Source organism: Barbus barbus, assembly GCF_936440315.1.
Source record: "Barbus barbus genome assembly, chromosome: 18".
Classification (NCBI taxonomy): domain Eukaryota; kingdom Metazoa; phylum Chordata; class Actinopteri; order Cypriniformes; family Cyprinidae; genus Barbus; species Barbus barbus.
Genome location: NC_136746.1, coordinates 4,086,989 through 4,105,787, shown reverse-complemented (window position 1 = coordinate 4,105,787; position 18,799 = coordinate 4,086,989). Strand labels below are relative to the sequence as shown.

The 18,799-nt window shown below is 37.8% G+C and overlaps 1 protein-coding gene across 1 annotated transcript in view; it reads right to left on the bottom strand.

The window, feature by feature from the left end:
• The window catches only part of LOC306884233 (WD repeat-containing protein 11), a 101,470-nt gene that overhangs the window by 39,548 nt on the left and 43,123 nt on the right, over nt 1-18,799 (bottom strand). Inside the window, exons 12-16 of the mRNA XM_079439952.1 lie at nt 14,311-14,417; nt 12,007-12,082; nt 9,919-10,027; nt 5,683-5,807; nt 4,758-4,905 (exon numbers count right to left, since the gene is read on the bottom strand). Coding sequence (XP_079296078.1) covers nt 4,758-4,905; nt 5,683-5,807; nt 9,919-10,027; nt 12,007-12,082; nt 14,311-14,417 — 565 coding nt within the window. The remainder of the gene's footprint in view (nt 1-4,757; nt 4,906-5,682; nt 5,808-9,918; nt 10,028-12,006; nt 12,083-14,310; nt 14,418-18,799) is intronic.

The following is an 18,799-nucleotide window of genomic DNA, read 5'->3' as shown; positions in this document are numbered from 1 at the left end:
AGATCATTTGACTGACTTGGTGACCATATTCTTTTTAAACTTTTATATTACAATATTTTGTTATAATGAGAGGATTTGCAAGTGAGCAGAACTCAGCATGGAACAAAAACGGCGTTTTGAGTGGTGAATGGGTTCTGATGAACTAATTGGCTATTGTGATCAAGAAATCAACAGATAATGGCTACATTGCTCAGCACTGCAAAAACAAATACATATGCACTGGAGTGACAGCCAGAAAAAGAGAGAAAAACTCTTTTCCAATATGCTATTATTTTGCAGTACATTCCAGAAAATCCCTTGCTCATAAATATTACAATGCCATGATGGGCCAAACTAAACCATATAACCTTACCTTGAATGACTGATGTCTGTTCTAATGTCTGATGTCTAGGTTTTGAATCGAAGATGTTGATAATTTCATCGTAATCCAAATTTTCTGTTAGTATAGATGGCTGTTTTTATTATAAACATTCAAGGGAACTGTTAGTTGGAATCCAGACAGACAGAGCTATCAGTGCAAGGAATGTAACATACTACTGGCGCAACGTAACTTACTAATTACTAAGATACTAATTAGCATATTACTATTGTCATTATTATTAATATTATTATATAGTTCTAATGAAACACATGACAACACAAATCACATTTAAAGTCGTATTATTAAAAAAATTTAAAACATACATACATATATATGAATTTAGGTTTTTTTTTTCATGTCATTACATTGATTAGAGCATACGAAAAAATGGAAAAATAACATTTCTGCAAAATTATATTTTATTCTATGTCTACTGTAGAGGACACTAGGACTAAGTTTTTCTAAAAAATAAAATGGCATGAATAGACATCAAAAAGGCAAAAACAATGGGATTTTTTTTAAAATCACCAATCAATTTTTAGGTTTCATGATTTTTTATACTAAACTTTGTTTAAGGATGATTCTCAACTATGTTATAAAATATATAACAAAATGATTTGATATACCATTTTGTTTTATGCAATATGTGTGTGTAAAAATGTCACAAAGCTCGAATCATTTCAAATTGGTTTCTTGAACATGACAATGAGTTCACTGTACTAAAATGGCCCCCACAGTCACCAGATCTCAACCCAATAGAGCATCTTTGGGATATGGTGGAACGGGAGCTTCGTGCCCTGGATGTGCATCCCACAAATCTCCATCAACTGCAAGATGCTATCCTATCAATATGGGCCAACATTTCTAAAGAATGCTTTCAGCACCTTGTTGAATCAATGCCACGTAGAATTAAGGCAGTTCTGACGGCGAAAGGGGGTCAAACACAGTATTAGTATGGTGTTCCTAATAATCCTTTAGGTGAGTGTGTATATATATATATATATATATATATATATATATATATATATATATATACACACACACATATATATATACACACACACACACACGCACGCACGCACGCGCACACACACACACACACCTCCTAAATTGTCATTTAAATAATTTTCAAATTGTTTATATATATATATATATATATATATATATATATAATATATATATATATATATATATATATCAAAATTGCTCTGTTGGCTGTGGAGTCAAGACATTTACATTTATTCATTTAGCTGACGCTTTTATCCAAAGCGACTTACAATTGCTATATATGTCAGAGGTCGCACGCCTCTGGAGCAACTAGGGGTTAAGTGTCTTGCTCAGGGACACATTGGTGTCTCACAGTGGATTCGAACCTGGGTCTCTCACACCAAAGGTATGTGTCTTATCCACTGCGCCATCACCACCCATTTACAAATATGATTAAAAGATGAATATGACACAAAACTACAGAATGTCACATTTTATTATTGGGTGATTCAACACACAGATGTTTTTCCAGCTAAGAAGTTCAGCACTTTTAGAGTTTCATCCCTCTATCTGATGTGAGCATAAGTATTGGAGCAGTTGCCTCACAGGTCTTTCTAAGTGATCAGCTGTGTCCTGTTGCATTAATTCTTCAGATATTAAAAGCAGGGAATGTGTCGTATCAGTTATATCCATTACTTCTGTATTCTGAATCTAGCTTTCGATGATGACACACACAAACCAGGATGAAGACGAGAGAGCTGACTTTGAGAGAAAAGCAAGCAATTTGGATGCTAAAAGAAAAGAGGAAGTCAATTAGAGCAGGGATTTGCAACTAAATTATAGCCTTTAATCTTTTATATCTGCCTTATGTTCAACTGTCCCAATACTTATACTCACATCAATGAAAGTGCTGAACTTCTTAGCTGGTAAAACATGTATGTGTTGAAACGGCTAATAATAAAATTTGACATTCTGTAGTTTTGTCTCATATTCATCTTTTAATCATATTTGTAAATGTCTTGACTCCACAGCCAACGGGCACTGTATATATATATATATATACAGTTCTCAGTCCTCAAATACACACACAGCAGTCCACATGTCTCTCATGTAGAGTATCTCACGGAAATACAGTCCCTTATGGTGAGCTTAAACAGGTGGGTGAAAACTGAATGTATGTCAGTAGGCTATTACATACATACCTTCTGTCTTAAATGGACAGCATTCCTAATTATCTGTCATAAATGTTAACCAACAAAAGATGTTAAATAAATGTATACTTGTTAAGTAAACCTACTATATCTGAAAAATTAGTTTAATTTATATTTCTACCAAAAAATTAAAATTTATTCCAGTTTTTCCAAATTCAATCCTTGATTCAAATTTCTCATAACTAAGCTTAATTAATTTGGTCTAAAGAGAGAAGAATTAATGACTATTTTTGTTTGAATACTACATATAATAGCTTCCAAAAATAAATGTTGGTAACTGCAGTTTGACTAAAAGTAATGACTAAAAGTTGACGAAAATGCAATGACTTTTAGTCGACTAAAACTAGACTAAAACTATGATAGACTCAAATGACTAAAATGTGACTAAGACTATTAAGCATTTTCGTCTCAAGATAAAGACTAAGACTAAATCAAAAATGCCTGCCAAAATGAACACTGCTATGAGACTTTGGTATACATATCTCTCGTGCACTGTCGCTCTCTCTCTCTTTCTCAGACACATTCGCTCTCTCTCTCTGCGTTCGCTTCACTTTTGTCTAGCCTGGCGCCTCATAATCACACAATCCCTGCATCCCAATGTGCATACTATCTATATCTGCCCTAAATAGTATTGAAAATTACTAATACCACATAGAATTTAGGATGGATAGTGTGCACATTGGGACACAGGCATAGATTACCTTCCATGCTGCGATGACGGCAAGAAGTTGGGGTCAAACCTTATAAAATGATTAATTTGTGTTAAAAAAATATTAACGTGTTAAGATTTTTAGATTAATCGCATGCGTTAACGCGTTAACGTTGACAGCCCTAATATATATATATATATATATATATATATATATATATATATATATATACACACACCTCCATTGCTAATGTAAAATTGCAAAAGAATTCTTGATATCTGATGTCATGGTAATGCATCAAATGTTAATACTCTTTTCAGGTGTTTTTAATGCTCTTAGAATTCCTACAATTTCATGAAATTTAGCACCAACATTAGAGTTGTTGGCTATAAGACATACAGTAGACATTTTTTTTTGTCATTTCCATGATTTGTACTTTAACAAACCCCTCCTTTATATTTAATTATATAAGAGCATGTGAGTGGAGTGGAGCGGGGAGCGTAGCGGTCATATTTCCTTCGGAGCGGAGAGCACCTTCTGAAGAATCCGCTCCGCTCGCTCAATACGCTCAGCACCGCTTGCTCAACCCAAAATGTCCTTTGGTAATTTGCTAGTTTGAGAATCTGTGGAATAAGCAATAGTTTGTCTAATGTTTCTAAAAGTAAATTCTAAAATCCTGTATAGATTGACAGACATTTTAATAGACCGCATTTTCGTAGTTTAGTTTTTTTAGAAAGTGTTTCTTTTATTATCGCCACTAAATAATTCTTTATGTGCATTTCATCTTGTGTGTGCTTTTCATGGGCCTGATAAGCAAGGTGTGTATGGCGTTTATAGAGTCAAATCTCGCACACATAAAAACAAGACGCGCGCACATGATATGAGCGCATTTATTTCATCTTGTGTGCATGTTTTGAATGTTCTGTTGCACAATAACTGAAGCTGTGGTTTCATGGAAATAAAATAGGCCTAATGAAAATAAAATATAGCATACGTTTTCAGTTATTTAATTTTTTAGGAAGGTTTGCCAAGTGGCTTCATTAATAATTTTAATTTAATAAATTTAAATTAATACAATTAATTTGAAAAAGTGCAAGCTGAACGTCACCCTGGAAAATAACCGTTACGAATTTCATTATAAACGAGGGGGGGGGGGGGGGGGGGGGGGGCAATTAGGCATATCAGAGAAATGTTATATCAGAGCGTGATCTGAGTGGGATTTGGTTTACCGGTGAGCGTCCATGAAACATTAGCAGAGCGATGTCATATTTGGTGAGTCTAAACCTACATGCCTTTGCAAAGCTAAATTGCAAATCCTTTGAGGTTTCATTGAACAATGTGTCAGTGGTGACCTGACAAATTTAGATTTTTTTCACCTAACAGCAAATTGAAACTTTTCAAGATCATGTATGACAGAGCAAGTAAATCCTGTATTTGAGTCTTTGTTTACTTAAAGAAAAACAAAAAAAATTGAACAGGAGAAAAAATAAATATAGAAAACAACAACTCATACACACAGGATGCAAAGCACACATGAAGGACACTCACATCAGGTGGAATACGTGCCCCATCCTTTACAGTGTTGCCTTCCACGGTGATGTGATAGACCTGACCATCTGTGTCAGTAAACACAAAGTGTTCTCGAGCTGATATGCCCTGACTCATTTCAGATTTACTCTCAGCATCCTGCAACAGACTGACAGAAAACAATAGAGTATTGTTTGATTAAAAAACAAACCACTTAGACTAAAGCATTTGAAGTGCAGTAACAAAATACCAATTTACCAATGATTGGTGAATCAATTCTAGAAACATATCCTATAAATGCTATAAACCTGTACTCACTTTCTTCATGGAACACAAAATGAGAAATGGTGAAAAATGCACTGTCCACCATTTTCTATACAACAATAGAAATTTAGAACTCTGAAATGGCAAAAAGCACAAAAAAAGTTGAATAAAAGCAGTCCATCCAACTTGTGTCCAGATTCTGAAGTCACACTTCAAGTATAATTTTTTTTAACAATTTAAGTTATTCATTGAAAGTTTTCCCCTCCGCTGCAATCTCATTCATACTTCTGCATATTCAAACTTGACACAACATGACACAACTAGTCATTACATGTGAGAGCCAGTGCTATTTGGCATCAATGTCAAAGCATCTTCATGTATAAATGTGCACAAGCAAAAATAACATTTAAGCTGCAGCAGAGAGGAAGATTTTCATTAAATAACTTAAATTTCAGTGTTAAGCATAAATAGTCTAATTAATTATCAATCTCTCTGTACTTCACAAGATTTGGAATATAATTTAAAAGTTGTATATAATAATTTTATGCTGCTTTAATGCAGATTTTGGAGCTTGACAGGCCCTGGCCATTATTTGTTTTCATTGTTCACAAAATCTCTTTTTGTGTTCTGCAGAAGAATGGACAACAAGAGGATGACAGCTATCCTTTTAGGGCAATCAGACCTGATGACAGAGGACTCCACACTGCTCTGCTCAGCATCAGCGAGGGTGGTCTGTCTGGCCATGGCCTCTCGTGCAGCAAGCTGCTTTTTCTTCAGACTTTTAAGGTTATGTGATGGAGACCACTCCTGTTTACAAAAATAAATGTTATGAGTCACACTGAAACATACACTGCCCTCCAAAAGTTTAGAAACACCCCAGGAAAAGTGTGGTTTTGGAAGATATCAGCATAAATCCTTATCATTTTTTGGTGCAAATACATTAAAGTAACTTGACATTATCATTGAAGACCAGCAATAAAACATAATAATGGCATTATATACATGTCAAAGTCAGACATGCCCCTTTGCCAGCTGTGATGCCTGGTTACTGGTTTAAACTTGGCTCAGGTTTAAAAGATTTTTGGGTCAGCACACCTTAATACTGTAGCTTCAACAATTGATTGCCAATTCAACGTCAATGTTTGAATAAACTGACAGCTCGGATGCCCAGATTATGCAGAGCTGTAATAGCTGCTAATGGTGGATATTTTGATGAATCAAAAAGTTTTTTCTATGTATAAACTGTTTATGTAATAAAATATGTTTGTGTTGTCCCTTATCAGTGCAATATTATCACAAATTAAAAAGGATTCATGCCAATATTGTCCAAAACCCCACTTTTCTAGGGCGTTTCCAAACTTTTGGAGGGCAGTGTACGTAATGTTGTGGTTACTATTGACTATACAGTAGTTGTCATGTCAATGTACTGACAACACTAGGCACTTCGGAGCCCCAAACACCTGTGATTCTTTATAAAAATAAAAAAAAGGGGGCAAAGAAAATTGGCGAGGAATTTGCATGCACCACTCTACACTACATACAGGCATACAAGGAAATGGTGTGCATCTACTCATTCAGGTTTCTGCTGAGGAGCCAAGAGCCATTCAGTAGGTTGTTTAGTGTTGCGGCAGGAGGAACAGAGCATCTCTTTCCTTCCATTAGGAAGCGGAGGTTACAACAGTAACCAAGACGTTCCCTATCTGTTAGTCACTTTGACATTGTGTCAATGTACTGACACTAGGGATCCCTATGGAAAATATCACAACAAACTGTGCTGTGTTACAAGGTTTTCCTGTGCAGATGTCGGCAAGCTACTGTGTGCTGGGTAAAAAGTGTATTTGCAACATCGTAACCTACCCAATGCCCCACAAAAGCTGTACAGTCCTTTGTACCATGCAGGGACAAAAAGGACAATACTTACAATGGGTGGTGATGGCGCAGTGGATAAGACACATGCCTTTGGTGTGAGAGACCCGGGTTCGAATCCACTGTGAGACACCAATGTGTCCCTGAGCAAGACACTTAACCCCTAGTTGCTCCAGAGGCGTGCGACCTCTGACATATATAGCAATTGTAAGTCGCTTTGGATAAAAGCGTCAGCTAAAATGAAAAAAAAATGGGAATAGGTCGCCTCAGCTGTTTTTTGACCATTTCTCTCTCTCTCTTTTAGCACATAGGAATTGTTCCATTCTCTGTGCAGAAAAAAAGAACACTATGGAGGCCATATCCTCTCCAAAGGGAGGATAACGTGGAGAATACATCACATAGACTTACAAACTAGGAAGTATTACATATGGAAAGTTACATGGCTGGACACTTTGCCTAGAATGACCTATGCCCATAGAAATACTACGTCCATCCAAGAGCTGAATGTACGGAGACATATCAGTGTGATAGCTACACATCGCATGCCACGGCGCCATGCCTATCTCGGGACTCAAGTCTAAAGCCAGTGCTGAAACGCTCTCATATCCTTCAATACAAGCAATGTTACAGCCATGGAGGATGCCATATGCCCCAGGAGTCTGAAATTGTTTCAGTGGGTTTGCAGCTGAACCTGGGCAGGTGCCTGGCAAACTAAGTTGCGTAACTGAGTCTGACTGTCCTGATGAGCCAGTGTGATGGGTTGGGCAGTGCTAACCAGTAGGGATGGACGATATCTTATCGTTTGCGATATACCAGTAAAAATTCTCCCCACGATAAGAATTAGTCTTCCCACAATAATAACGATAAAGTCTAGTTGTTGACATATTTCTAAGTAAATTGCTAAATGACAGTTACACTGTATTTAACTGTAACTGTTTGGTTAGGGCTGTACAGTGCACAAAAAATTGGTCTGAATAAATGTAGTACAGTAGCACGTGCGTGATACAGTTTTGCCTGTTTACAAACCTACTGTCCAACAAAGATATAATTTATTGATGTGCTTTTTCTCCAAATTAACTTAACATAGTCGAGTGTTTGATATATTTTTTATGACCAGACGTAATTTCATATTATAGAATGATAGTATTATATACAGTGATAAAGGCAATATCGATTAGCATTACGTTATAAATATACTTTCCTTATAAAAATACTGAAGATTGAAGAACACAAATAAAAAATATATTTTGTGCAATCGTATGCTTATTGTCTTCAAGTTTCATCAGTTAAAATTTCTCTATCGCCGTTGTGCGTTTTATTCAGCTATAACTGGATACCTTCATGGAGCGTTGTCAGTAGTATTACTTCTATGGATATGTGGAGTTTCTGCGCAAGGACACCCTCCGGCTTCCAGTATGAATTAAACAGTGTGTACTCAGCAATGCTCCCAACACCCTATTTTGGGTAAAAATAGGAAAGATAATACTTTTCTCTAACAAAACAGGATTCCCTGAATTATCGTAATTGTTATCGTTATTGCTATAAATACCAGAAATATTGTGATATATTTTTAAGCCCATATCGCCCATCCCTACTAACCAGGCACCCAAACTCAATTTGAATCGCACCAGAGGGACAATCATTTTTGACGTATCTGCGGTAGGACACCGTTGGTCGCCATGTCAGGAAGCACTGCGTCCTTACCCTGTGACTGTGATCATTCAAAAACAATCGTTCGGCTCTGAAGAACAAATCTGAATGAGTGGATGTGCACCATCTCCTTTTATACCCTATTTCGTGGTTTCATGCCCAATTTATACTTCCGCATCGAACCAAAGCATCAGCTATGCCATAGTAGCCTGATGTGCACCTATCCAAAAATTTAACTCTGCGTCTACTCCAAACGGACCTCAATCGCAATGATTGGTCTGCTAGAAGTCCTCCCTTTTTTTTTTTAAGTCAAACAAAGCAAAGAAAAAATGTCTTATTTATTATACAACATAGCATTACACATCACTTAGTTGTCCGTGACAAACAATGTTGTTCTGCCATGGTACAAGTCTTTGTGGAGAAAAAATGCCATCTCCTCCTGTTCCGCTGTCGTCTCCTTTTTTGTAGTTTTAAATAAATTATCTGTTCTTGGATATGATGCTTCTCTGACAAGCTGCTTCTTCTATGGCTTTTGCCTTGCTACTTTGGGTTATACCAGCAACATGCCCGTGGATGCTGCAGACTAGCAGCCTGCATGTGTAATTGCACATCGACACGGACAACGATGAAGAAGTATAAATGAAAACCTACATAGAGGCTACGGTGTAGGTCAGACGCAAAAGTATAAATCAGCCTTTATGTATGGGTGAGTGCTGCATGCAAATTCCACTCACCAACTCTCATTGGCCGTTTCTCAAGGTATCAGAGGTGTTTGAGGCTCCCAAGTGTGACCCTAGTGCCAGTACTTTGACACAACATCAAAGTGATTGACAGATAAGGGAATTAAGATTTTTCAAACTCTGCACATTTTTACATCTTCAGAGCAACATATTGAGTTGGATGGTGCTAAAGTTTTTTTTTTCAATTTACTCAAAAATGACTTTCCATAGCTATGTCCACTTGCAAAGTGGCACAAAAATGGCATCTTACATGTTTATTTACACTTCAACACAAAGACTATTTAATTCTGCTCAAAGGTGACGTGTTAACACAAAAATTGCATAATGTTATGAAATTAATGCAATTTTAAACAGTGAGTGAGGGAGGAGGCAGGTAGAATCCTCACAGACTCCACTCACCATGTGCATGCCAGTTCCAGTCAATTTAATTACTGTTTTATAGCAATGCACAGCCTTCATTGAAGCACATGCACAACACATCACTTGCACATACGGACTTCCAATTTTCTTATGTGCTAATAGATTTTACTGTGCTTCAAAAGCATCCCAAATGCTGTAATTTCAAGTCATGAGAACATATTTTACCCATAGTTTAAAACAATAAAATGTTTTAAGAACACTCACTATAAGCAACATAGCACATTGTGAGTTTGATACAGTACCAGGGCAGTGACAGTAGGGAAGTTCTTGGCCATCTCACGCAGCAAGGCTCCTGTGCGGACATCCCAGAGTTCCAAAGGTTTATCTCTAAACACCACCACCAGGTACTGCCTAAAGAAGACCAATTAATTTGTTTAGATCAAAAAGTGTTTCCCATGTTAAAAGTAACTTGCTTTAAAATTAATGAATACTGAATGAACTTGTACCCTTAAGTCTGGTCTGACTGAATACTAGATGTTAGAGAGGAAAGTGTGCATTAAAACCATATAATGCACAGGTAGTTCCAGTCAATTTAATCACCATTTTATATTAATACACAGCCTTCATTGAAGCACACGCACACACATCACTTGCACATAGAGATTATAGAAATATCCAAGAGCAGAGAAAAACGCACGCACGCACGCACGCACGCACGCACGCACGCACGCACGCACGCACGCACGCACGCACGCACGCACACACACACGTTTGTTTCTGTGAATTGTGGGGACTTTCCATAGACTTCTATTACTTTTTTTTTGTCCCCTAACCCTAAACCTACCCCTTACAGAAAACCTGTTTGCATTGTTACACTTTCAGATCAACATCATTTGCTATATTTAATAATTGTTAATAATATTTTAATAAGTTTGGTCATAGAGAGCCACATTCCTGCAGAGCTCAGATCCAACCCTAATCAAACACACCTGAACAAGCTAATCAATCTCTTCAGGATTACTAAAACTATATGAAGGTGTTTTTTTTGTTGTTGTTGTTTTTTGAGGGTGGGAGCTGAACTCTGCAGGACTGCGACTCTCTAGGACCAAACTTGCCTACCCCTACCCTAACCCAATCTCTATCCCTCACACAAAACTTTCTGCTCTTTTAGGTTACATGCACACAAAGCCAGAGCTTTCCCTATTCAATCTTTTTTCCCCTAGTCTCAAGAAATATCTGCGTACACACGATATCACGAAACCGACACAAAACGATGTAGTATACATGCCAGACCAGTATGTGGCACTGTAATTCTGCCACAGAGATACACTAAAAACGGAGAAGACGACTTGGACTATAAACATAAACCTTGTGCGCGGTATAAAAACGAACATGGAACAACACATTTATTAATCTGTGTTAATGTTAGTTAATAAAAAGACAATCGTTCAGTGTTTGTTCAAGTTGTTGCTGCTGTTACGTGACGCAGCGTTATCTGACTAGGGTAGAGACGTGGGCTGATGACATCATCGTTTCACAAAATATACGGATTGGCTGTACACACGAAAATGCAAAGGTGTCGTTTTTCAAAACACTTCATTCTATACTTGTGGTGAAAATGTAGGGAATAAAAGGTTCACACACACACACACACACGTTTGTTTTTGTGAAAAGTTTGGACATCCCATAGGCGTAATGGTTTTTATACTGTACAAACTGTATGTCCTATTGCACTACACCTAAACTTAGCCCTCACAGGAGACTGTGCATTTCAACTTTCCCCCCAAAAAAACCTCACTCTGTATGATTTTTGAAAAGTAGGGACATAGGTCAATGTCCTGAAAAGTCACCTTCACCTTGTAATACCTGTGTCATTATACAAAGTTATGTCCTCATTTGTCACAAAAACGCGCGCACACACACACACACTTTCTCTCTCAATAATTCAATCAAATAAATGTAATCTTAACATACTATTTTTTTCTCTGTCTGTTTGAAAGCAGGCAGATTGCTAGATCTAACAATACAACCATCGTATAAGTGGGATAATCCACGGCTAGGTGTGCATTACATGATTTTAACTACACATTACACATATTGAGTTGTTCTAGACCAGTGGTTTAATATCAATTTTAGGATTCACTGCTCTAGACCAGTACTTCTCAAACATGTCCTGGGGACCACCCCCTCCCCCCACTGAATATGTTAAAGGATATATCTTACTGTCTTATTTGTTTGACTGACTGACTGATGAATGACTGAACAGTATCAAACTGCAGTTTGGAAAGTGCTAAAGGTGAAATTAAACAAATTAAATTAAATTAAAAACAAAACAAAACAAAAAACGAAATAAAATTTGTATTTGCAACTGGACAACATATGTTACTCACTTCAGATGTGACACTTTAATCATTTCAATGGCTGGTTCATCGCTCCCACGTTCACCTCGAAATGCAAAGCACCGCCCTGAGAGAGAAAGCACAAAATATGAATTATGTGTAAAATGTTCAGCACAATAAATACATTAAAGAATGAATGAATGAATAATCAAACAAACAAAAAAAAAACAACAACAGCAAAACAAAAGTACTCTCAAATTTATAATAAAACATACAAATTAAAATTATTAGTTTGATGTGGATTTAGGCCTTGTGTCCACCAAAGCATTTTTAACCAGCTTATTTATTTCTTTATTTATTTTTTAACTAAATCATAGGTTAAATTTAAATTACATTGCTCTTACATTTTAACTAATATGAAGGAACTAGGGGTGTGCGATATGACCAGTGCCGATTCTAGACTTCTGGGCGCCCTACGCAAAACTGTGTCGGGATGAAAAAATGGATGAAACGCATTTGACCATGTTTCACTCCATCTCAAATCGCGCTCACGGAAAGCACTTGAGAAACGGTATCTCTTCGGCAGCTCGATACGCTTTCAACTCGTTTTTTTTTTTGTCTCGAGCAAGAGACTGTACTACATTCACATTACATAATTTGACTGATTTTTACATATAGAGGGTGACAGCGCACGGCATTAAAATAAATGATCATTTATGTTTTCATAACCGCTGGCCAAACTCAAAAACGAAACTAAAATTAAAACATCTTTGAGAGCAAGGGGGCCCCCTGGTGTATATATAAACAGGTATATTTATTTATTTATATTGTGGCGGGAGGAGCAAACGACAGACACAGTGGGTGTGGCGTCAGGCCTCGGAGAGGTTTTTAATTAAACAATAATAATGTAAATAGTTTCCAAGGGGAAAAAGTGTCCAAAATAAACAGGGGATCTGGTGTCCTCGTCGTGCTGCGGGGTACGTGAAGGAGGGCAGTGTTCAGAAAGGAAGGGTCCAGGGAAGGGGCGGAGTCCGGTGGCCGCACGCGCTCCCCTCTCGGGTCCGGGAGCGAGTGGCGGCGGCGGCTTCTCTCGAGCGGCTTCGTCCTACTAGCTTCTAGGGGATTAAACGGCCCGGCATCCTGGCCCGTCAGCCGTAACGGGTGCGGCAGTCTTCCTACTCGACGCGCCCTTCCTGGACCCACGAGGACAACAGCGTGCATGCACGGGGAAGAGACCGGTCTCCCGAGGAGAGGCGCGCTCGGCATTTAAACGGGGTGGTGATGATGATAAGGGGGGAGAGGCAGCCGACTCGTCACAATATATATATATATATATATATATATATATATATATATATATATATATATATATATATATATATATATATAATCGTTCGTAAAGCCGTTCTGATGTAAACTTTCGAATTCATGAAAATGTTCTTACAAGAAGAACAAGGTACAAAAGAAATGCACACCTGCTCTCTACCACGTGTAAATGGTGCGGAACACGTTCTGTGGTCTTTTTGGCAAACTGATGACACTGAATTTTGATGCACTGCCATAATAATTTCAAGTTAATTTGCCCTTGCCCACGTTTTTATTTATTTATGTTGATGGCTGTAAAACGCAGCGCTTGTCACTGTCACTATTTACCCAGCCGTAAATAGAGGACAGGTGGGACAAATAGCGACCAACTACCCTACTTGTAGAACGACTGCAACTAAAGCGTCTCAGTTTGAAAAACGGTGTGCCACCAAAGCATTCTCAAGCGCCATCAGCTGGTCGTTTTAAGAAGAGCACCTGACATTTTTTCAGCTGGCTAAAAACTCTTTGGTGGACACACACTATTGAATGTTTATTGTAAGGCATATGGCCTGTTAGTTCTTTTTTGCATTTATGCAATATTCTGGAGCCAAAACTGAGAAAGTAGACCAGAATATTCCACTACGTTCTTGGACACGCAATTGGACGTTTACGAAGCGTTTGTGAATCCACAGAAAAATTAAACGCCTGCATTAACGCTCTAATTTTGACAGCACTAGTAATTTCATGTACGTTATATGTGCAGCAGCAGCAGCATCTCTCTGGATGTACTGGCAGAAGCAGCAGTGTTGCAGATCTATTCCGCCAAGACCAATGCATTAACATCATGTCCATGCCAATCTTTCAGAGAGTTGTCATGACAGAAATAGTTATTGTTGTTGTAAGCATTCTGAGTGTGAATGGGTTTGCTAAACTTGAGTATTAACAATTACAGCAGTGATGTTTGAATAATGAAATACCACTGAAACTGAACAAAGTCATTATTTCAATCAACATAAAAAGGTGTGTAATGTGTCTGTGTGTGTGCTTTACCTGTGCGCAAGTCCACATGTTGCAGTTCATTCCTCACAAGTCCAAGGTTGTTGGGAACAGAGGTGGCGAAGGACAGAAAACTAGTCAAACTAACCCATTCAATTCCTCTGTAAGAGATGAGGATATCAGAGAATAAAATTTGAAGAACATTTCTTTTTTTTTTAATTAATAGAGATGCTAGAGATGCTTTACAGCAGAATATAAATTCGTCTCATATTTGATGAAATTTGCATCGATACTGCTCTTTTCCTGTTTATTACTGTGAAGCTGCTTTTTAAAGGCAGGGGTAGATGACTTGGTTGAAAAACATTTTTGTTATGCTGGTTGAAAGTCTCTTCACAACCCAATAGCAATCACTAAGTTATGTGGTCTTAATGTATTTACATCATCTGTGGAATGCATAGGACCATAAAATGTTGGTCCAACCATATCCCTCGGTCCGAGGGCTACGATACGCTGTCCTACCTGCCTGTCAACATACATATCTGCATACCTCCACATACCCTATTTGTGTAGAAATTGTGTGTTTTGGAGGAGACGTGGCATTGGAGAGTGATTTGCAGGGAGGGTGGGATCTTATGCTTTCAAAGCTAGCTTGCTATCGCTAGCCTTTCCGAAACGGCCTACCATCTTAATAACAATCTGTATTGTATAAAGCACTATATAAATTAAGGTGACTTTTACTTTAAAACATTAAATGATATAGATCCTTAAGGGACTGATTCTACAGGCGCTACATACATTTTGACTGTATTTTCTGAATTTCCTCTTTTTCCACTTACTGCACAATTCACCCATAGCACAACAACATCCTTAGCTATCTTTACTTAACCTCTTGTAAACTTGTAAATTAAATATGTAAACTTATAATAAGGCCTTTATTATAAATCAAAACAGACTGACAAAAAAAAAAAAAGACAAGAGTCTAGAGAAAGTTCTCTTTGTTCAGAATAGGAGGTAAGAAAGAATGATGGAGTGCCTAATGAGAGAGCAGTGGTGTGTCTTGGCTAGGGGATCCAAGCAGACAGCACTAATGAGACACAAAATGGCCACATGATTAATTAGGCCACTTCTCTCAGAATTATGTAGATAATATGGAAATGAGAAACCTCTATGGATTGAGGGCACACGACTGGGGTAAAATGTTAGACTTTCTGCGTGTGTGGCATCATGAAAAGTCAGTACATGACTGTATAGATCTGATTATGCTTTAATGTGTTTTTGGAATCAATTAAGTTGGAGACATCAGGGACATTTTGTTCCCTATACAGTTAATTTTATTCATGATAAAGCACATTTCACCCAATGGCTCTGTGTATCCCTTTGCAACAACCTTAGCAAAATAAACAATTAATATAGTGTCAATAATGTTCCCTGTATTACACATTTCAGCAAAATGACCTGTTTATTATATATTTAATCAATTATGAGTGACCCTTGCTGGCATTATGTTGCATCACCACCTTCAAAGTCTTCTTATATGGGAGATACATTTATGTGTGCACGTGTCTGTGTGGTAGCCCACAGTTGTAGAGGGAATATTTCTGTATTTATTAGTTTTCTGTTTCAGGTACGGTACTGCATGTTCATTAATTCACACTGGTTCTTGGACCCCTCCTCTTGTCCACATACACTACATCACTGGGTCCCATCATACATGCACATGGCTTCTCCTATCACTGCTACACCAATGACACACAGCTCTATCTCTCTTTTCAACCAGATGACCTAATGGTAGCTGCACGCATCTCAGGCTGCCTGGCGGACATCTCGGCATGGATGAAAGAACATCACCTACATCTCAATCTGGCAAAGACGGAGCTTCTTGTCTTCCCTGCCACTCCGACTCTACAGCATGACTTCACGATTCAATTAGGCTCATCAATGATTACCCCATCAACTTCGGTCAGAAATCTTGGTGTAATCTTTGATGACCAGCTGACCTTCAAAGAGCACATTGCAAAGACTGCTCGATCCTACAGGTTTGCACTACAGAAAGATCAGGCCCTTTCTGACAAAGCATGCTGCACAACGTCTTGTCCAGGCCCTTGTCGTTTCTAGGCTGGACTACTGCAATGCTCTTCTGGCTTGTCTGCCATCAAACACAATCAAACCTCTACAAATGATTCAGAATGCAGCAGCACGACTGGTCTTCAACGAGCCCAAAAGAGCTCATGTTACACCTCTCTTCATCTCCTTGCACTGGCTACCAGTGGCAGCTCGCATCAAGTTCAAGACACTGATGCTTGCATACAGAACTACCACAGGCTCAGCATCCTCCCACTTCCACTCACTATTACGAACCTACATCCCCTCCAGAAGTTTGAGATCTGCTAGTGAGCGACGCCTTGTGGTACCATCACAGAGAGGCTCAAAATTACTCTCCAGAACATTCTATTTCACCATTCCTGACTGGTGGAATAATCTTTCCACCCCTATCCGGAATGCTGGATCCCTGTCAATCTTCAAGCAACAACTGAAAACTCATCTCTTTCGGCAGTACTTGACTTCATCCTAAACTCAAAAAAAAAAAAGAAAAAGAAAAAAAAAAATCTTTCTCTCCTTCCCTTACTAGCTTGTACTTATTTGAACAATGACTGAGACTTGGTGTTACGAGCACTTCCTTTGTCTGATTGCCTCTTCAAGATGAATCGCTTTTTGTATTCCCCAATTGTAAGTCGCTTTAGATAAAAGCGTCTGCCAAATGACTAAATGTAAATGTAAATATAGTGATGCTTGCAAGCTTGTGCTGTGTTGCAAAATGTCCTGTTTTAAACTAAAAAATGGAGAACAGATGTTTTCTTAAGAAAACAGTCATTGCTGAGAGATGAGAAGATGTATGTGTGTGGGAAAATATCATATATGGTGTCAATAAATAAATAAATAACAACGTGTTGTTGTTGAAATGTGAACATTTCCTATTTTTTGTTTTTATTTGAGCTCCATAAGATGGGCCATGTTACACCTAGGACCATTTTCTTGGCATTTACTGTTATTGTCAGGAAAGATTTTGTGTCTATTTTTTAGTGGAAAGGATAGTATTTAATGAATATAAAAACTGAATTGAAAAAATAACATATCAATACATACATTTTTGGTTTTAATATTTGTATTGCTTGGTAACTGTTTTATATAAGCAATAAAGTACTCGTGGTATGCTGTATTCATACTCCATTTTTTCACGTTTTATGTTGCCGCTTTATTTTAAACAGTTTTAAATTACAGTTTTAAATGACTTTAAACAGTTTTAAATAAATTTTTAAGTTTATCCTATCTCCATACATGATCATGGAGCTCCACTAGAGTGACCATCAGCTTCTTGGTCACCACTCTTACCAAGGCCCTTCCCCATCAATTGCTTAATTTGGCCAAGAGGCCAGCTCTAGGAAGAAGCCAACCTACCATGACGACAGGTTGTGGAATGTGCCACTTTATGACGTAATAGTGTGGCTAAACACTGCCTCCACAGAAGAGGAACAATGCCTGCTTCCACATCACTGCCTGTTTAGAACCCCTAGGAAAACTTTATTTTTTAATGAAGTTCCAGACTATGTCAGTAAGAACTCGGTCCTATGTTTTCTTCATTTTTACAGCGGACTCGTTTAAAAATAAGGCACAATTCAATGCAGGTTTTTCAGAAAGGGTGAAACTAAAAGACAATGCTGTGTAGACTATATTGGATCTGACAATGATATCACACCATACGTGTGAGTATCTGTTTTACATGGTCACTATTGCTTTTGTCTGTTATTACAGATCGTTTCATATGTACTGAGTATTTACACTTTTTTAACTTTAATCATAGCAGCGTCCATCTATGAAGGATGTAGGCTGTCAAACATTCACAACTTTTAGCCAATCATACCAGTGGGCATTTACTTCCGAGACTACAATCCGAGACTTCACAGAATGAAATTATTTCAAACACGCTATAATAGTTTGGAGTAAAAATATGTTGTTATTCTCATAAAATGTTGTACTGATGGGAGAAAAAAAAAACTTTTTGTAGCTTTGAATCAACTGAACTATCTGCTTCACAAAATGATTCACTAGCTATGTTTCCATCCAAAGAGTCGAATTTAACATATGCACAAAACTGGAATATTGTATAAAACATTTGCAAATAAAACCCTATTTCCATATATTTCAGTGGCGTTAGAGCTGATCTGCGCATCACTGCACGTCTGCGGAGCGCAGGCTTTACGGCTCCACGGGCACCGAAGCTGATCGCGGCTGCTCTATGAACATTTATTTATAAAACAAAATATCTTCTTTGGCCATATTAGCCTACTCAATAGTATTAAAAGCTTTTTTTAGGCTTTACTCCTTTTAAACTTTATCTGGAATGTCACCGTTTCTGTCACTGCAACTTCCCGATCAGGCGAACACACACACACACAAATGAAATAGTCTGCCCAATAAAAAATGTAGTTAATATTGCATCATTTACGATTTATTTTATCCACCCGCAAATAATCAGAATGCATTT